Raw genomic sequence first — 20,459 nt, forward strand, 5'->3', positions numbered from 1 at the left:
TCTTCAGAGGCTAAGTCCATGGTGTTTGTTAGGAGAAGGGGCAATGAATGGAGGGGAAGAGTGCCAAGGAATTTGACGAAGAGGGACCTCAAATTTGTAGCTATTCCCTGCTCCTTGCTCATACCGATCTGGCATGAGAATAACCAGAAAAATCAAGTGAGAGAAAAAATGGGAAGCTAGCTCGGGTGGTGGGGACCTAAACTTGCATGGTATGTGTTGAAAGTTTCGTGGAATGCTGTCGTTCACAAAGTGGATGGGAAATTAATTTGTGCGCGACACCAACTTGGCACGGTGACATGGAAGGTTGGGGAGTGCTGGACCAAGTGCTTCTCTTAACCAGTGAAAGCTGAAAGAATAACAGTGTGCCAAACGGCTAGTTCGCTCTAAGGGATGATTGCATCAATTCTCGTATACAGTCGAGATGGAGGAGAAGACTAAGACCGGGAAGCGGTGGCCGACGCTGCAGCGGGCGAATGCCGGGAGCAGCCGGTGCGGGGGGAGAAATCGAGTGATCGGGCAAAGCTGGCGGAGATGGAGGGCATAGCAAAGACTGAAAAGGCGGTGGCCGGAGTTGCTGTAGGTGGAGGCCGGGTTCAGCAGGCACGAGGGGAGGAGCCTGATGCTCAGGCAAGGCCTAGAGGTTGGGCGACTCATCGAGTTTCAGAAGTGGAGAAACTCTGGCGGCTCTTCACGGCAGTCCTCGAGTTGTCGGAGGAGCCCATCGAGGCATCGAGGAAAGAATGAGAGGGCTTGGCGATGGTGGTCTATGGCTTCGGCCGGCGAGTGTCGACAGACTGGGTGGCTCGGGACGTCGCGACCTGGGGGAAGATAAAGGCGGAGGTGGTGGCAGTGCCCCCTGTCGACGACCACCTCGCGCTCATATTCAAAACAACGATGGATCAGGATCAGCCCCTCATCGGAGAGCCGTAGGTGGTGGTGGGTCAGCTCTTGGCCATGGAGCCGTGGGCTCCCGACTTTGTGCCGGGCATGGACGCCATGAAGACGGCAGTGGTCTGAATCCGGCTCCCCTGGCTACTGGTGGAGTATCGGTCGACTGAGACTATTCTTCGGATCGCAGCGGTGGCAGGCCAGCCTCTCACCGTCGACGGAGTCATGGAGCAGTAGCGGGTGATGGGGTTCGCTCGGGTGAAGGTGGCCATCGACGCCACCACGCCATTGCTGCCCCGGGGTTCAAATTAAGGGAAAAACGACAGTGTTGTGGCAGCCCTTCGTCTATGAGAACATCCCGGAGCTTTGCTTCGGATGCGAGAGAATCGGGCATATGAAGGTGGAATACAAGTGTCGGGATCGGGCATATGAAGGTGGAATACAAGTTCCCGGCACCAACACAGGCGAAGGAGGGGCAGGATCAGCCGTGGACCCCCACCCCCATGGCGGTGGAGACGGGAGCCGACCTCGGGGGAGGAGATCCGGAGGCCGATCTTCGGCCTTGGCTAGTGGCGACGTGTTCGGCCGCCCTCGGCGGTGAGGGGACTGCTGCGGCCGAGAAAGACGACTGAATCCACGCCTAAGTCGTCTTCCTCTAGGTCGCATTACTCGTTGGGTCGCCCGAGCTCGCCGGACTCGGACGGTTGGCAGAAACCAGCGAAGGTGGCTCACCGGCGCTCGCCTCTGAAGGTGCCGTCGACCGAAGAAGGTAGCGACTCGAGATCAGGCTCGAGGTTGACCCTGAATCGGCATCGGGTCGGCTCGAGCTTCGACCCGCTATCTGACCTGGCGGACTTGATGGATAAGGCAAAGGGCCTCTAGGCGGGCCGGGCCACAGGCCGGCCCACAGATCGAAATGATTGATGCAGGCTTGGGCTCGAGGATCTAAATGGCCGACGCAAGCTCAGGCATGTGCAACAAAAGGTCCAGAAGCCCGGCGCATCCTCTCGGGTTGGGCCGGACAGCAGGGGGCAGCTTGGGAGTGCGGGCCGAGCCTCTCCAGAGGTCGGCCTAGGCGCTACACTGGCACCCGAGGCGCTTGGGGCTGCCAGGGGTCATTAGGTTGCCACAAAAATCCGATGAAGCCAAGGTAACTTCAAACAGGAGGATTCCTTAACGGTCAGTGCCATGAGGTCAGAAGCTCTGGAAGGGGATTCAGGTGTTCGAGATATACACCGTTGCAATAATAAGTTGCATATCATGATAGGCATAATCTTCCCTGTTATTATATATAATAAGGTGGTGAGGGGGATGAATCTATTACAATGGATGTTATAATGTTACAGGAGCTGTCATTTTAAGGAGCCGAAGCTTTTCCTAGTAGTGACATCCTTTTGTTTAGTAACTAGAGATTCTACGATTGATCATTGGATGGTGCATCTCTAAAATGGGTACGTCTCTCCCCCCCTTCCTCTTAAAAAAAAAAGCAATTATTACTTTAATCCTTGATGTATCAAAGTGAAATTATAGTACAAGTTATGAAATTTAAGAAATTTATGTAAATGATCCGAGACAATTTTATATGTCCAACCAAAAATATATAAGATAAAGGGTGTTACATACCTACTCCATCATTTATCTCATCATACATGGAAATTGAGGATAGATACAAAACTCGAGGCCGATGAGTGTTGGGTGGGACTTGCATGCAGGGACAAGAAAAAGCATCAAGAGATATCATTCTATTATCTCTTGAATAAATTTAATTTCGAATTAATATATCTTTTTTTATTTCTATTTCTATTTCTTAAAATATTAAATTAATATGATCTATTAATAAAAATAGAAGGATATATATGAAGCTCATTATGAGCAGCTTGGTGATAAAGTGTACAAGAGATAGAAATCCAGATCTATAAATAAAGGCTCGAGTAACATTATAATAGTATATATGATTTTTTTTTTAAATAGACATTATATATTTGCAATTTTTTAATGATTAAATTTATTTTGACTGTATAACTTCTATGTAGATTTTTTGAATGCATTAATGAGACAAATGAGTTTACAAAAAAAAAAAAAAAAGACAAATGAGTAGTATAAACATGAGGTTCATTTTTCAGAATAAAAATGCCCTCATTGGTGTTTGCACAAAGCTGATAAAGTCTACCACTTTAATGGGGATGATCTTATGACCTTGCATCGTAATGTTGAAATTAAACGAAACTCTTATGACCTTGCATGGTAATGTTGAACATGTAGGAACATCTATAAATAGGATCATGAACCAGTCTTCAAATAAAGGAAGCGTACCTGGATCCATTGTTTTCTGGATGATCAAGTCCTTAGTTCGTATCTCCCTCTTGGCCCCTGTTAGAACACCCGGTGATGGAGACCGATGCAGTGTTCACAATCTAGGCAGAGGGTGAGACCCGTTATGTTATCCTACCATAAAGGATAATGCCTCCACTTCTCACGGGATCGTAACTGACCACGATGTGGTCATGTGGGTCAAAACCCAACATTCTCCCACTTGACCCATATGACCATACTTTGGTTAGAAATGATATAAACATTAGGCGCGCATCATTCTAATCCATAGTCAGTTGGGTCATCATAATACCATAATTAAACAGCTTACTAATGCGAGTCAAGGCGGTTCCACATCAATATAATGACATAGTTCCTTCCAAGTACTACAACACTAGCAAATTATTTAATCATAGTCCATAAATGAGAAGTATCTTTAATGGTCAAACATTATGTCTTTGTCAAAGACAATTCCTGTAATCATACATTCAAACCCATACATGTACATATATTTGAAGAACAGGAAAAACAGAAACATAATCAATTATATCTAAGTGTCAAAGAAATAAACATAATACAATCCTCAACTAATATCATGGATTACAACTAAGACCCATTCTTTCAACATGCTCTTTAAAAGTCTTCGGTTGTAAACCTTTCGTCAAAGGATCTGTAATCATGAGCTCTGTCCTCATATTTTCTATAGACACATTTTGTTTCTGAACTTCCTCCTTGACAACAAAATATTTAAGCTCAATGTGCTTGGCACCATTAGAATATTTGTCGTTTCTGGAGAAATGGACGGCTGCAGTATTGTCACAAAAGATTCTCAGCGGCCTGGCAATAGAGTCGACAATCCCAAGTCCCGAGATGAAGTTACGCAGCCACAAACTATGAACCGTGGCCTCAAAGCATGCCACAAATTCTGCTTCCATGGTGGACGAAGCAGTGCTTGTCTGTTTGGCACTTTTCCATGAGATTGCTCCTCCAGCTAATAGGAACAAATAGCCAAACGTTGACTTTCTACTATCCACACATCCAGCAAAGTCTGAATCCGAATAGCCAATCACCTCAAGGCTATCTGACTTTCTATATGTAAGCATGTAATTCTTTGTTCCTTGCAAGTATCTCATCACCTTCTTTGCAGCTTTCCAGTGATCCATCCCTGGATTACTTTGGTATCTTCCTAGCATTCCAACTGCAAAACTTATGTCCGGTCTGGTACAGGTCTGAGCGTACATCAAGCTACCAACTGCAGAAGCATAAGGTATATTTTCCATCTGCTTACGTTCCAATTCATTCTGTGGGCATTACATGAGACTAAATTTATCCCCTTTCTGAATTGGAACAACACTGGCTGAACAAATCTCCATACCAAATCTCTCTAGAACTCTGTCTATATATGCCTTTTGAGACAACCCTAACAATCCACGTGATCGATCACGAAATATTTCAATGCCTATCACGTAGGTTGCCTCATTCATATCTTTCATTTCAAAGTTCTTTGAGAGAAAAACCTTAGTTTCATACAATAAGCCAAGATCACTACTGGCAAGCAATATATCATCAACATATAGGACCAAAAAGATAAACTTGCTCCCACTGACCTTCAGGTATATACACCGATCAACAGTGTTTTTCTTAAAACCGAAGGAAGTGATGGTATCATTGAACTTGCGATACCATTGTCGGGAAGCTTGTTTAAGACCATATATTGACTTCTTTAATTTGCAAACCATGTGTTCTTTTCCCTTTAATGGAAAACCTTCGGGCTGGTCCATATAGACTTCTTCATCTAAACTCCCATTCAGAAAAGCAGTTTTTACATCCATTTGGTGCAACTCTAAATCATAATGTGCAACCAAAGCCATAATGATTCTAAATGAGTCCTTTTTAGATACAGGAGAAAAGGTCTCTTTATAATCAATGCCTCCTTTCTGAGTGAAACCTTTGGCCACCAGTCTGGCTTTATGTCGTTCAACATTACCCTTTGAGTCGAGCTTGGTCTTAAAGACCCACTTACACCCAACTGTTTTACAACCTTCGGGCAAATCAACGACATCCCAGACTTCATTCTGATCCATTGATTTCAACTCATCTTCCATGGCATCAATCCATTTAGTAGAATCAACACTTTCTATGGCTTGTTTAAAAGAAACCGGATCTTTTCTTGTCCCTATATCAAAATCAAATTCTTGTAGATAAACCATATAATCATTTGGAATGGCAGATCTTCTTTCTCTTTGAGATCTCCTTAATGTCATCCCTTGTGGTTCTTCTACAACTTGTTCAGTGGTGATAACTTCATTATGGAGTGTTTGATCATTAATTTGTTGTTCATTGTTATTAAACTGTGTGACAACTGTAGGAACAACAATTTTCTTAGAAGTCATGGGTAAAGGGACTTGCACCCTAACTTCTTGAATTTTCACATTTTGTGATTTATCACTCCCACTGGTTTCACCATTCTCAATGAATTTGACATTACCGGTCTCTATAATTCTTGTACTATGGTTAGGACAGTAAATCCTATACCCTTTGGATTTTTCGGGATAACCTATAAAGTATCCACTAATCGTTCTAAAATCCAATTTCTTTTCATGTGGATTATAAATTCTGGCCTCCGCCGGACAACCCCAAACATGCAGGTGTCTTAAACTCGGTTTCCTTCCTGTCCATAGCTCAAAAGGAGTTTTTGGAACTGCCTTACTAGGAACCCGATTTAATATGTATACAGCGGTCTTAAGGGCTTCCATCCACAACGACATGGGTAAAGAAAAATTACTTAACATACTCCTAACCATATCCATAAGAGTACGATTACGTCTTTCAGCTACTCCATTCTGCTGTGGCGTTCCCGGCATAGTGTATTGAGCACATATGCCATGCTTTTCTAAGAGTTTAGCAAATGGGCCAGGGTGTTGTCCTGTTTCATCATACCTACCATAATATTCACCACCTCTATCAGACCTGACAATTTTCACCTTTCTATCTAATTGTCTTTCAACCTCAGTAATGTATACCTCTAGGACATCCACTGCCTGAGATTTTTCATGCAACAAATAGACATAACCATAACGTGAAAAATCATCAATAAAGGTGATAAAATACTTCTCTCCACCAAATGATGGGGAGTCAAAAGGCCCACAAATGTCTGTATGGATAATTTCAAGAAGTTCTTCACTTCTTGTGGCAACTTTCTTTGTGTGTTTGGTTTGCTTTCCCTTAATGCAGTCTACACACATACCGAGATCAGTAAAGTCTAAGTTTGACAAAATCCCATCCTTTACTAATCTCTCTAATCTTTCTTTGGATATATGACCCAATCTTTTATGCCACAAGTTAGAAGATTTTTCATTTATCATGTTTCGTTTAATTCCAACATTACGATGCAAGGTCATAAGAGTTTCAGCAAAATGATTATCAAGATTTACTTTATATAAACCATCACACAAAACACCAGAACCAAGAAAGACATTGTCTTTGAAAAGACGCAAACTACCATTCCCAATTTTAAAGAAATATCCTTCAACATCAAGTTTAGAAACAGAAATTAAATTTCTAGAAATAGAAGGAACATAAAGAGTCTGAAGCAAATCTAAATGACAACCAGTATTTAAAAGCAAACGATAGGTTCCAACAGCTGTTACAGGAACTCTAACTCCATTCCCCAAAACGATAAAACTCTCATTTGGATCTTGCATCTGGGTTGTAAGGAATCCCTGCATCGTATTTGAAACATGAACATTAGAACCTGAGTCAAACCACCAAGTATTAGAAGAAACTTCAGTAAGGTTTGATTCAAAACATACATAAGCCAAAGGCTTACCTTTCTTTTCAAACCATGCCTTGCGTTTATGGCAGTCCTTCTGATAGTGTCCCAATTTTTTGCAGAAATGGCATCTATCTTTGTTTTGTTTCTTCTTATGAACCTCGGTATCATGATGAGGCTCTTTACCCTTGGATGGTCCACTCTTCATGCCCTTTCTTGGCTTCTTCCATTTCTTCTTGGCTCCATGACTTACAAGATTGACAGAATGATATCCTTGTTGCTTAAGTCTTGTCTCCTCTTGAACAAGCATACTGGTCAATTCATTCACATTCCACTTATCCTTAATAGTGTTATAGTGAATTTGAAATGATCCAAATTGAGGAGGCAAGGAGTTCAAAATAAATTGAACTAAAAAGGATTCATTCACATCCATCCCAAGAGCCTTCAGCTTAGCAGCTATATTTGTCATTTCAAGGATATGCTCATGCATCCCACAAGTACCATCAAATTTCATGGTGGTAAGTTTAGCCATTAATGTCCCAGCTAGAGACTTATCAGCAGATCGGAAACGTTCTTCCACAGTTTTCAATAATGCTTGAGCACTGTCACATTCAGGAAGCGATGACTTGATATTGTTCGCTATACTCATCCGCATAAACATAATGCTCAATCTGTTCGATCTTTCCCAAGTCTTATAAAAAGACCTTTCTTCCGAGCTGCTCAAATCAGTAATGTCAGCCGGTTTCTCAGATCGGAGTGCTAAATCAAGATCCAGAACACCTAGGTGAAACTGGACTTGTTCATTCCACTCTGAGAAATTAGTTTCATTAAAGATCGTAACAGATGAAGCTTGCGAATGAAGCGAAACAGGAATAGATACTGCAATAAGAAAATTAACAATAAGAAAATGCTTACAACATTAACACTTTGAGTTAGCAATAATGATGAATAACATAAGCAGTATTACCATAATACACCTTTGGGTAGTAATTATGAAACACTAAATTACTATTATGGTGATTCCCAATTCACCTAGGAATAATTAATGATATAGGTCCAAAATTTAAATAGGTCTGTTGCCTTTGAGCATCCAATACCTATTAAATCAAGGATACTCATTAATTATCCTAACTCAGCAAATCAATCATTTGAAAGTGGTGCACCTTTGGGCCAATCCATAATATCTCATGATTGAAAAACTGTAAGTCATAATTTGCAAAGTCATTATCTTAATACCTGGGATTAGAGTATTTGATGACTTGATGTCTATTAAACATTCTAGTTGGGTTACTTTGGCAACTACCAAACTATATCATAATATAGACATCAAATTAAAATAATGACATTGCACATAATTGACAATTCATAATATGACAAATTAAAATAAAACATGTATTTAATATTTTACTAATCTACACAATCAGTACATGTGTCATATCATGCTATCAAGTATATTAAAATGTAAAATAAATGACATTTTTTTTTATCACATTACCCTACAAGGACCTCTGCATAAATAATATGTTTTACAGGGACTAAATTAACATATTTTGAGGACCTCTGCATAAATGATATGCTTTACAGGGACTAAATTAAAATATTTTGTTTCTTACAGCCCTGGAAGGATGTCAGCATAAATAAAATATTTCACAGGGGCTTAACAGAAACAATTTCATCTTTTAACAGGCCTCTAGGGATTTCAGTATAAATAAAATACTTTACAGGGACTTAATAGAAACATTTTCCATTTTGTAACAGCCCTCTAAGACTTTAGTATAAATAGAATGTTTCACAGGGACTTAAACAGAAACATTTCATTCTTTTAACATCCCCGGGAGGGCTGTATGAAAAAATAAAATGTTTCATAAGGGCTTAACGGAAAATTTCCCTTCTATTGGCTAAACGAATTCGGGTTTCGGATCGAAACCCAAAAAAAAAAACCCGAACCCGTTATGCCTGTTATGCCCTTTTAAATGCAGCGGGTTAACGATTACGGGTTCGGGTTAAAACTCAAAACCCGGACCCGTTATGAATAATTTAATATTTTTTTTTTTTAAAAAAGAACTGAAGACGGGTCGATCCCGACCCGTCTTCCTCCTCTTTTAGCGGCGGGCTAGGGTTCCGCCGAACCCAGCCCGCCAGCCTCCGGTCGCCGGGCGACGAGCGCGCCGCCTCCTTCCGGTGGACTCGCCGCCCGATGGCGAGCCCACCGGCGGTCGCACGCCAGCAGGGCAACGCCGGCGGGTTGGGGTTCCGCCGAACCCAACCCGTCGGCTCTTAGGAGCAGCGGGCGGCGATTATGCCGCCGGACGAAGTGCCGCCCGACGGCGCCACCGGGATGGGCCCGACGCCGGACGAAACGCCGCCCGACGGCGTCACCCGGACGGTCGAACCACCCGCACTGACTCCGGTGAGTTTTATCTTCCCCTTTTTTTTTTTTAAGAGTGGGAGGGAGACCATGGCCGGCGGCTACGCCGGATCTTCTGATGGCTCACGGCGGCATATGCCGGCCAGATCCGGCGTCAGCAGGGTCACCCCGAGTGGGGTTGTTTCTCAAATCCATGAATCCGACCCTGTGATGGCCGGCAAAACAACCCCAATGCCGGAGATCGCCTCTATGGTGCCAAAGCCATCCAGGGACAACGCAATGGTCGACTCTCGGCACAGTATCCCGGCATCCCAGTGACGGCCGGTCAACATGGCGATGATCAGATCGCCTCTATACTGGCCAAAACGATCATTGCCTTGTCCCTGTGATCTACCCTTTTACTGTGATCTGGTTCTAGGATGAACCAAGCTCTGATACCACATGTAGGAACATCTATAAATAGGATCATGAACCAGTCTTCAAATAAAGAAAGCGTACCTGGATCCATTGTTTTCTGGATGATCAAGTCCTTAGTTCGTATCTCCCTCTTGGCCCCTGTTAGAACACCCGGTGATGGAGACCGATGCAGTGTTCACAATCTAGGCAGAGGGTGAGACCCGTTATGTTATCCTACCATCAAGGATAATGCCTCCACTTCTCACGGGATCGTAACTGACCACGATGTGGTCATGTGGGTCAAAACCCAACAGATGAAACAGTCCATTTATGTGCTTGGTAGCCTATTTTTGCAAAAGCAAACAAAATTATGGTGGCCTATGTAGGCAAACTTTCCAACTGATTTCTAAAATATAGTTTGGAATAACAATAAATAAATATCACGCCACTAGAAACCTACGTATGTCATTACCAATAAATAACATGATTATTTAAATAAATAAAGTCCCAATAGATTGTTTGAAAATAAAATAATAGACGTTATGATGACAATTATTATTAATTGTTGCAATAGAAAATAAGAAATGTTAAGTAAACAAGGCAATATTTACTCTCAAGTCATTATGAAGCGTTGGCCATATTAAATTATAATCGTATATGCTGGTATGGATATTTAAACTTTAAAATATTCTTTTATTTACATTAATGTTAAAATAGTTAAACAATGATGCATAATAAATATTATAGTCAAATATTGGCCACTATTTAAAATTTTGTTTCTTTGTGACATAATGAGAAACCTACAAAAATATTACAATGGTTTTTTATGATGTTATGATAACAACAATTCCAGCAAACAGGGTAGGCGTCTTGACGGTTACACTCTTTACTTGGCTTTCATGGCTTTTGAGTTTAATTCTTGAATGTCCCAATCAAGCTCATCATATTGCTGGTATTAGAGCGGAGTTGAGAGTGGTATGGGAGAGCATCTCCTATACAAAATATATTTTGGATGTGGCTTGCATTTTTTTGGAGAGCGATTTGGCTATAGTAATTGAGTGGATCTGATGTCAGCATATTGTGATTGACGAGCAGTCTCTGCTCCACGACATTTGGAGACTTGCAAGGGAATGTGGTTTTTTTGAGGCTACCCATATTTATTGCAGCGTATTATTTTGGTAGATTTTTTTGATCCTTTGCATGTCGTCTGAGGTGCCGATGTAAAAATAATAATAAAAAATTTCTCTCTCTCTCAATAAAATATATTTCAACCTTATCTAGCGTTGCTCCTCTCGTCTCCTACTAATGATGGGAAAGAATGCGGTTATCTGGACCCACGATTGAAGTTTGGGTGCAGGGTCAGGTCTCATCGACGGTGAAGGTGAGGACCCAGCCAGATACGTCCTATCCGGAAATTTTTGTGCGCGCTTATGAAACATATTGCTGTTGACTTGTGACAGAAACATAGCTAGAAACTTTTAAGCATGCTTATTTTTTGATGGATTTAAGCATGCTTATGAAACATATATACTGCCGTTCCTTTTGACACAAACTACCGTCTAGCTAAAATGCTAGATCGAGACAATCCTTTATTTGCTGAGGCTGACTAACGTTGGATGGTGACAAAAATTTATATCCCACACGGCAAGCACTATGTGGTCCTGCATGCCACCAAGTACAACCATTCGCCTCTGTGGTTTTAATTCTTCATCGTCCATATCGATGCACTGCTACATAATTGAGCAATTACTTGGTGGCATGCATTGGGGTATGCATCAATAATTTTTTATCGAGGGCGTTGCGGATGGGAGAGGTTTTCCAATTTTATTATATTTTTTACGTAGGCTTTGGTAGATGGAAAAACTGCATGAGCTGTCATGCATGTTAATACCATGAAGCAAAGCTTACAGTCTGTTATACCAAAAACATAAAAAAATTATTTGGTTCGTAAAATTTTCTTTTATCAAAATATTTTTACTATAAAGCTAATGTCCGAATATATTATAGCTGAAAATATTTTTGCATATTTAGTTAACTAAAAAAAAAGGCATATTGGTTGAGTATCTATTTTTACGGAAAATTTGTATAAAATACCTGTTATACTATTAATTAAGTAAAAAAACTTTACTGTGATTTTTGAAAAAAAATATCTCAATAGCTAGTCAATGCAAATTAAACTTTTTTTTATATCCTCTATTTTTTTAATAAAATATAAAATTTTATTTTCATAAAAAAGGCTATTATTTATTTTTTTAAAAAAAAATCAAAAGTAGGTTTTTTTTTTTTTTCTATCCCGAATCTCTTGTGGAGCAGGAACGCCCAAGATGATCATGTGCTTCTCGTCACCTTGTGCATTGGGTCGATAATCAAGTACACTGGTAGGGCATGAAACGGAACTCACATGTTAAAAGATTGTACATAAATTTTAAGTGCAACATCCACTTGGTAACGCATAAACTATTGGCGAATGGATTTATTAAAAAAGAAAAAAACGACAGACGACCAACTTAACTTTTCCCGAATTTAAACTCTGAATTATTATCAAATTGAGTTAGCAAAATAAATACAGACCCAATATTTTATTTATTTGTTTATTTTCATTGGATAAAAAAAGCAAGTGGTCGAACAACTTGCAACCTCCAGTGTATTTATTTATTTATTTTGGTTAAAACCAATGTATTTATTGAGAGAGTTGCACATCACATGTGTCGACAGATTGTTTTTCTAAAATTTATTTGTTACCATAGCATCGATCAAATTAAAAAAGATTAAATATATAAATAAATAATCACAAATAAAAAGCTCAACTACCTTTTCCTCCTGGAGGGCGAGGTGGAAACAATGATGAGAAAACGCCAAGCACAGAGCCCAAGGTAGTGGACCTGGCGAAGAAGACAGGTCACCTGCCTATGGTCCCCCGGAAATAAATGTACATCAAGCCGATCCGCAAATAGTTTATTTTAAATAAATTTAAATTTGACATAAATAAATTTAATCATGCTGAGCTTACTTATATAAATTTATTTATAAATAAATTAGATTCAGATTTAAACGTTTAACTTATTTAATTTATTTTGATCTATTTAATTATTAGTACAGATAATTATCCGATATATATAATTTGTTTAAAAATTATTTAATCTATTTCTGACCTTTTTAATTTATTTTGTTTAACTTATTTATTTTATTTAAAATTTTTAATTCATTATTTTTTTAAAATTAATTTAATTTGTTTCAAAAAAAATTATGTGAATCGAGTTAGTTTATCTATTTAATAAATAGATCATATGAAATCTAAAATTTTAATATATTTAATGAAAAAAATTAAATTTAGGTTGATAATTTTTTGTTTCCTACTGATACAATTGGCCGTCCTAATTCTAAATACAGCCGTATATAGCCTTTTCTATTATTTTTTTGGTACAAACATGTCCCCTTTCTCTCTCTCTTTTCTTTTTTTTTTTTAATGAATTCTTTATACAATACATGTACGAATACATCCAATAAAGTCAAAAAAACACCAGCTCGCGAAGTGCCTGTGGCAGCTCCCCCTCCCCTGACCAGAGGTTGTACCCTGAGTGGTGGGCCGCATAGGCAGCCACTCAGTCGGCCGTCCCATTGGGTTCTCTGAATACATGCTTGGCCTGAAAGGCCACCCCATCCCTCATCATCATTCCTATGTCCCGGATCAGGGGGTGATCGGCCTCCTCTGAATCCATCCGATAACCGTGGCCGAATCGCTCTCCAGAATGATCAAGCTGGCCTGCAGCACCTACAAGCGCATGTCGAAGATCAACCCAGGCGGTTCGCAACTCTGTCCTCGGAACCGATGTATCAAACAATTGGCAACCATCCACTGCCACCATCCTGGAGTGCAGGCCCCATATAACAAAGCTCACACCACCTCGCGTGCCTCCATCCAGCACCGATCCGTTGAAGTTGACCTTAAGGAAGCTCGGGGTGGGGGCAATATGTCTCCTTCCTTTTGTCTTGTAAATGAGGGTACGCTGCTCTCACGATATTTGGCCGGCAAATCAAAACGGAGTATGCCAGCTATAACCAAGGCCCACTGTGGTCCATGTTCACATTTTTAAAAAGACCGGATTGCTATCCGGTATGTATGTATAAATGTCTGGACGTAATCACGGTCCTCATTGCTGGCCCTACTTGATATTGGCCACTAAGGTGAGAGTCACCTTCAGCATGGACCTGCAGGAGGTTGCGTTCTCTAGTATATAGTAAAGAATCATGTAGAGTTCATGCCTCCGCACACAGTGGACTGACTGCCATGACCATGCATCCACCTTCTTCATTCGAATGCAAGGAGAGAAGAGAACTCCCGATAGTATCTTTTTCCTCCCCAATATTATTGGACAGAATCCAACTTTAGGCCGAATTCCAGTCATGAACTAGGCTATTTAGAACCCCTCCCAGGTCCCTCTTCCACTCCACCGGAGATTTCAACCTTGATTTGAGCTCGCCACCAACATTTTCTTCGATTTTCCTCTGCAAGCACCGGCCGTCGTTCGCATCGTCGTCGCAACCAAACACGGTAGGAAAACTGATAAGAACCTTGGCACCATATCTACTCTCCTCCTCTTTCTTCTGGACTCCTTATAGTAATCGCTAAATTTTGGGCGAAAAGAGGATGCTTTGCTTTTCTTGTTTTTAGAAACCAACCTCTTTTTCTTTTGATTCTGGTTATTTCTGTCGTTGATACTCGTCACCGAGATCTCCCTTCGGTTCTCCACAGTGGCTTATGATCTTGGCTGGAGTTCCAACTGTCGAGATGTCTCGATTTTGTGATTTAAAGGGTTGGAACCTCTATTTTTGATCAGCTGTAGCGATGCGAGCCGCTTGTTGGCCGATCGTGGGTCCACTGGCCCTCGCACCACCATAACCACCCTTCTCTCTCTTTTCGTCTTTCTTGGTTAGAGAGAGACTCTCCTCTCTCTTCCTCTCTCTCTTTTCTCTCTCTTTCCTATCCTTTCTCTCTTGTTTCTCTCTCTACTGAATTTTCTCTCTACCCTCTCTACTCCTCTTAGTCATTTTAGATCAGCTCTGGTGAATGATTCTAATGCATGGTTGTCGGGCAGTGTGCCAGCCCCCACTTTGAACTTTCACAGATGCTATTAGAATCGGTCACCTCTAGTCTCTATTGAATCACTTATACCCTAATCCGAGCATGATTAAATATATTTCGCTTTGATCGAAGTGACCAGAATGTCGGGTACTTCTGCTTAGTCAGCCCTATGAAGGTATCGGAATGTAGAATTTTTATTCTTAAATTAATCATGATTAAATTTTAATAAAATAATAATGCAATTTTGGATATTAGGTTTTAAAGGAGGATCTCAGAATTAGTTGGATTGTTTGCTTGTTGTTCGTACAAGAAAGTAACGATCTTCGTTTTCTAAATTTTTTATTTATATAATATTATTCTTACATCAAAGTAATTGTTAATCAATTTATATGTGATTTATGAATTTTACGAGATGGCGATTTAAATGAAAAATAGATATGTAATTTGAAGTAATATTTTTCAGACTATTGATCGCAGCAGAGGGGAGCCAACTTTATGATATCTCTGTTCCTGGAGATGAGCTTAAAGCTGTTTAGGAAGGGATTATTTATGCACGGGTCAGACTGGGGGCTGAGCACATCCATTTGAAAGGTGACTCAACTATTGTGATTAGGTGGATTCAAAGCAACGTAAGAGCACGGGATGAGCACCTGCTGCTACAGGATATCAGAGATCTCTTAAGGAATTATGTGGCTTTTTAAGTTACCCATGCTTACTGTGAGGCGAACACCGCAACTGACTGGATTGCTTCATTTGTTGCGCAGCACTCCGACAATTGAATCTGTGCGAGCTACAAGTCTACTCTACCCCTTTTCGTTACCTTTTTTTTATTATTTTCTTGCATGTATTCATGCTAGAAGGGTATGATGTTTTCAACTTACCAAAAAAAATATATTGTTTACTGATCTTACATCATACATACATATTTTAATTGGATTATTATATATAAATATATCATTTGTTAAAAAAAAAATTTGATATCTATCAGATTCAAACTCTCAGCCTGACTATATTTTAGACCCTGCCAATTGGGGGTTATGCATTGGCACTTTGATTATTATTGAGCTCATTGATTCTAGTTCTAGCCTTGTCATGTGGTATTTTGGCCCACTCTATAGGATATAAATGTGGTTCTATTTCTGGTCTAGCTACAGGGTATAAATGTGGCCATAATTAAAGGCTGTTGAGTTGAATATGATTTGTTCCGAATCAGATTTATGATTATGTATATGAATATTTGAAAGATATAGATCTTAATAAATTTGTATTTTGAAATAGAATTAGTTATGTCTTTATACCAATTCATGGTAATTTGTGTTTTACTATTGTATCATATGTTATTATATGAATATCTAGTTAAGATATTCACTATTTTCTGAACTGTTTAGCTCATCATACGACGTTTTATTTTTTCCGAGATCCGAAGAATTAGCTTGATTCGAAAATTTATCCTGATAAAGCGATTAAAGACAAAATTTTGACATTTTATTTAGATTATATTTTATTTTAGAGTTGATATAAGATTTTGAAATATTATTGGCTTTGTAAAACTTTTAATTTTATTATTTAAATTAGAATTTAAATATTAATTATTTAAATTTATTTTGTTGTTTGTGTATGATATTATATAGAGATGCTTTGTATGTTTATAATTTTTTTTTTTTATAAATATGTGATGGTTGCTGCGATTTCTTACCTGCGATTTTGGGTCATAGGTGACATGAATCTTTGATTTAGATGGTTGTATTCCAGGGCTTCCTACCGTGTTCCATGAGATGATTCGGTGCGTTAGGTGCCATTACTTTGGGAAAGCTTTTCTTGCCGTTAAAAATAAAATCAGTTCTTATTTTCCAAATGCAATATAAATTAGGTTGCATTTGTTCATTGTCCCTTCTATCCTGGTGCTGAAGTCACGGGCCACATAAAGTGGTCATGATCGGGCCTTCTGCATCGTGGGGCCACGGGCCACATAAAGCTGATCATGCTAAGGTTTAAAGCATAAAAGATATTAAATTTTATAAACATCGAGCCGAAAGCTTGATTGAAAATATTATATATATATACACCTTCTTTTATATATATATATATATATATATATACCTTCTTAAATATATAAATTATATAAATATTTTTATAAAATTACTATATATATATATTATATGTATCCGTTGTTAAAAAATAATCAGCTTAAAACTAAAATAACTGAAATACTTTTATAAATAAATATAAAAAATATATAAGGATATTCACGCAAATAGCAACTTTATATGAATATTCATACAATTTTTTATATTTAGAAGGACATGCATTTCAAAATTTTATTAAAAAGAAATCAAAACTCGACTCGAACTTACTAAATCTTTTATGATTCAGTTAGATTGACAAGTCAAAAAAAAATTGAGTCACATTATCAATTTTTTTTTTTAAGTTCATGACTCGTTCAAGTTAGAATATTATAGGTGATCATTTTGATAATACTATTCTCTATTTGATTTTAATATAATTATCATTATTGAATCTATGGCATCTATATATTTTTTATTATTTTTAAAAGATTAAAACATATCAAATTTAAATTAATTATAAATACGTATATTAGTAAAATATTTTTTAGTGATTTGTAAATGTCGAATTGTTATTTGTTTTTGAGGTAAAAATTTCGTAAAAGCAACATGATTCATTTGATAAGCGATGATATTTATATGAGATCATATGCAAAATAATATTAATCTTTTTTTTGCTATTTTTTTATTAAGAACAACTGAATTATCTTTACTAAATTTTGATTATTTCTTATTGGATTTTTTGAAGTGTACACTCTTCTAAATATGCGTAATTCATGAATATCCTTGCAACATTGCTATTTACACGTGTATCTTTATAAAGTTTTCTTTTAGTGTGTCTACCTGTAAGGGCAATTCAATTATTTCAAATATAAATCGTTTATTTTTTTAACAACATTAGATGGTATGGATATATATTAAAAAAAAGTATATATGTAAAATAAATATTTTATAAGGATATATATGAAAATAGCAATTTTATAAAAATATTTATATAATTTTATATATTTTAGAGGGTATACATTACAAAAAATTAAAATAAACAGAGTTTAGATCCAAGATCGGGCCATGATTAGCTATAGAGCCGGAAGACATTGGAGGTAGGCAATTAAGGAGCCACCCCACACGAGTATGATGGGTCGCCTTGTCCGTGGCCCTCCAATGTCTTGAATTAATGTGGTTTTGGTTGGTCCCCTCCGAAAGCTTCAAACCACCTAACGCATCCCTTTCACCGTCCCGTGCATGAGGCACCGACAAAGCCAAAATATCACACCATACAAAATATTTTCCGCTCCTAGTCCTATAGATCCAAAATTTTCCTTTTTTTTTTTGTGAAAAAATAGGAAGGAGGGGGAGGAGGTGAACCTCACCTGCATAGCAGACCCCACTGGACTCCCATTCCACCAGAAAATATTCGATGCATGCCGTAAGTTTTCGCGTACTCTCTTCGACCCATGGGCTCCTTCTACTGGGATCAATATCCATGTGTGAGTACGTTACCCCAGCACCATTTAGATACCGGCAGACCGGATAGCGATTCCATTGAATGAGCCAGGCGAAGGGCATCTGATCCCCACATTCAATTAACGCTCGTGCATTTCGAATCTGAGCCACTCCAGTGGAATTAAAGTCCCGTTTCCATCGTGCTACTGCCTCAGTAACAAAATTTCCCTTTCACCGTCCCATGGATGAGGCAAAAGATAGTCAAATTATATCACATTAAGCTGAAGGCAGTGTAAACGCCAATGCCCCAAGAATTATTAAACAGCATGTGCCATCATTGAACTAGAAAACAACTCTAATCAAGGTGCAAAACATAAACGACCCCAAATTAAGCAGAACAGAAGCCGAGATTACCAGGATTTCTTGTTAGCTCTCCTCTCTTGCTGCTTTGGCCTCATTCAGTTCCTTGATGAGTTCTCCCATGGCGACATAAGAAGATCCACCCACCTCCACCGCCTTCCTCGCCATCACCCCGAGCTCCCTCGCCCTCTTTCTCATCCCCTCTGCTTCCTCCCCCCCACCCATCACCCTCGACACCACCCTCGCTATAACGTCCCCCTTCACCACGCTAACCTTCTCCTCTTCCACCACATACTCGGTGGCTCCGACACCAATCCCCACCTTCAGCACGTCCACGATTAGCCTCTCGTTGACGAACTGGTCGGCGAATAGCGGCCAAGTGACCATCGGCAGACCGGAGGTCGCCGCCTCCAGACAAGAATTCCAGCCACAGTGAGTCAAAAATCCTCCAACCGCCGGATGGTTCAATATAAGTATCTGCGGCGCCCACCCTCTTATAATCATCCCTTTCCCTCCTCCCAACACCCTCTGTTCATACCCTTCCGGCAGCCACTCCGAGCTTTTGTTCCTCACCACCCAGATGAATGGTGTGTTGGAGGCCTCGAAACCCAGTGCCATTTCACGAAGCTGGGCTGGAGAAAACTGGAACAAACTACCGAAGCAAACGTACAATACCGAGCTGGGGGGCTTGCAGTCGAGCCAGCTCAAACAGTTGGCCGAGTCGAGGCAAGCCGTGTCCCCCCTGCTGGACTTCTCGTCGAAGTCTTTGTTGCAGAGCGACACCGGGCCAACGGGCCACGTCTTCCTTCCGGCGACCTTCTTATAGTGGTCGGCGAAGTCCGGCTCGAGCTCGTAAAAACTGTTGACCAGCACGCCGGAGCAACCCATCTCAGCCTCGCCCAACTGACGGAAGAAATCGCCCAAGAAGGAGCTGATTTTGGATAAATCTGGGATCTGGGACCGCTTCAACTCGATGCGGCGCGGGAGGCCGAGGATGACGACGGTCTCGGGGTCGTCGGGCAGGCTCTCGAGAGGGGGCTTTGGGCGGTTCATGCTATGGCTGACGGAGAGGGCAAGGAGGCTCATGCCATGGAAGAAGAGCAGCGGTATACCGAGCTCCTTTGCGAGGCCGAGAGTCCACGGGTAGAACATATCGGCGACGATGCAGTCAGGGCGGATCTCTCTGAGAACCTGGTCGAACGGTTGGCATAGGCTAGCGAGGCAGCCGAGGAAGTTCTGCCGGGCGACTTGTGTCGGGAGGCAGGACATGTTTTCGCAGTCAACGGCAGCGGAGGAGGGGAAGTGGAGGAGGGCGACGGTGATACGGTGGCGGAGGGAGTCGTCGGCGCGGTTGATGGTGGAATGGACGGCGGCGGCGTTGGCCGGGGTGGTGAGGACCGTGGCCCTGACGCCACGAGCGGCGAAGAGTTTGGCCATGTCGACCATGGGGATCATGTGGCCGGGGGTCAGGAGAGGGAAGAAGAGGATATGGAGTTCTTCAGAGGCTAAGTCCATGGTGTTTGTTAGGAGAAGGGGCAAAGAATGGAGGGGAAGAGTGCCAAGGTATTTGAGGAAGAGGGACCTCAAATTTGTTGCTAGCGTTCCCTGCTCCTTGCTTTAACTAGGTCCGAGGAGTGGGGACCTGAACTTGCAAAGTATCCGTGTGTGTTGGAAGTTTCGTGGAATGCTGTCGCCCACACGGTGGATGGGAAATTAATTTGTGCGCGGGACCGACTTGGCACGGTGACATGGAAGGCTGGATTAGTGCTCGACCAC

At 40.5% G+C, this 20,459-nt stretch overlaps 1 protein-coding gene across 1 annotated transcript; it reads right to left on the bottom strand.

Moving 5' to 3' along the window:
* Window positions 1-18,538: 18,538 nt before the first annotated feature.
* LOC103715012 (scopoletin glucosyltransferase-like) lies at window positions 18,539-20,459 on the bottom strand. Its single transcript, XM_008802512.4, has one exon. It carries the CDS (start codon window positions 20,196-20,198, stop codon window positions 18,750-18,752), a length of 1,449 nt encoding a protein of 482 aa, XP_008800734.2. The 5' UTR covers window positions 20,199-20,459; the 3' UTR covers window positions 18,539-18,749.

Source organism: Phoenix dactylifera, chromosome 11, assembly GCF_009389715.1.
Source record: "Phoenix dactylifera cultivar Barhee BC4 chromosome 11, palm_55x_up_171113_PBpolish2nd_filt_p, whole genome shotgun sequence".
Taxonomy (NCBI): Eukaryota; Viridiplantae; Streptophyta; class Magnoliopsida; order Arecales; family Arecaceae; genus Phoenix; species Phoenix dactylifera.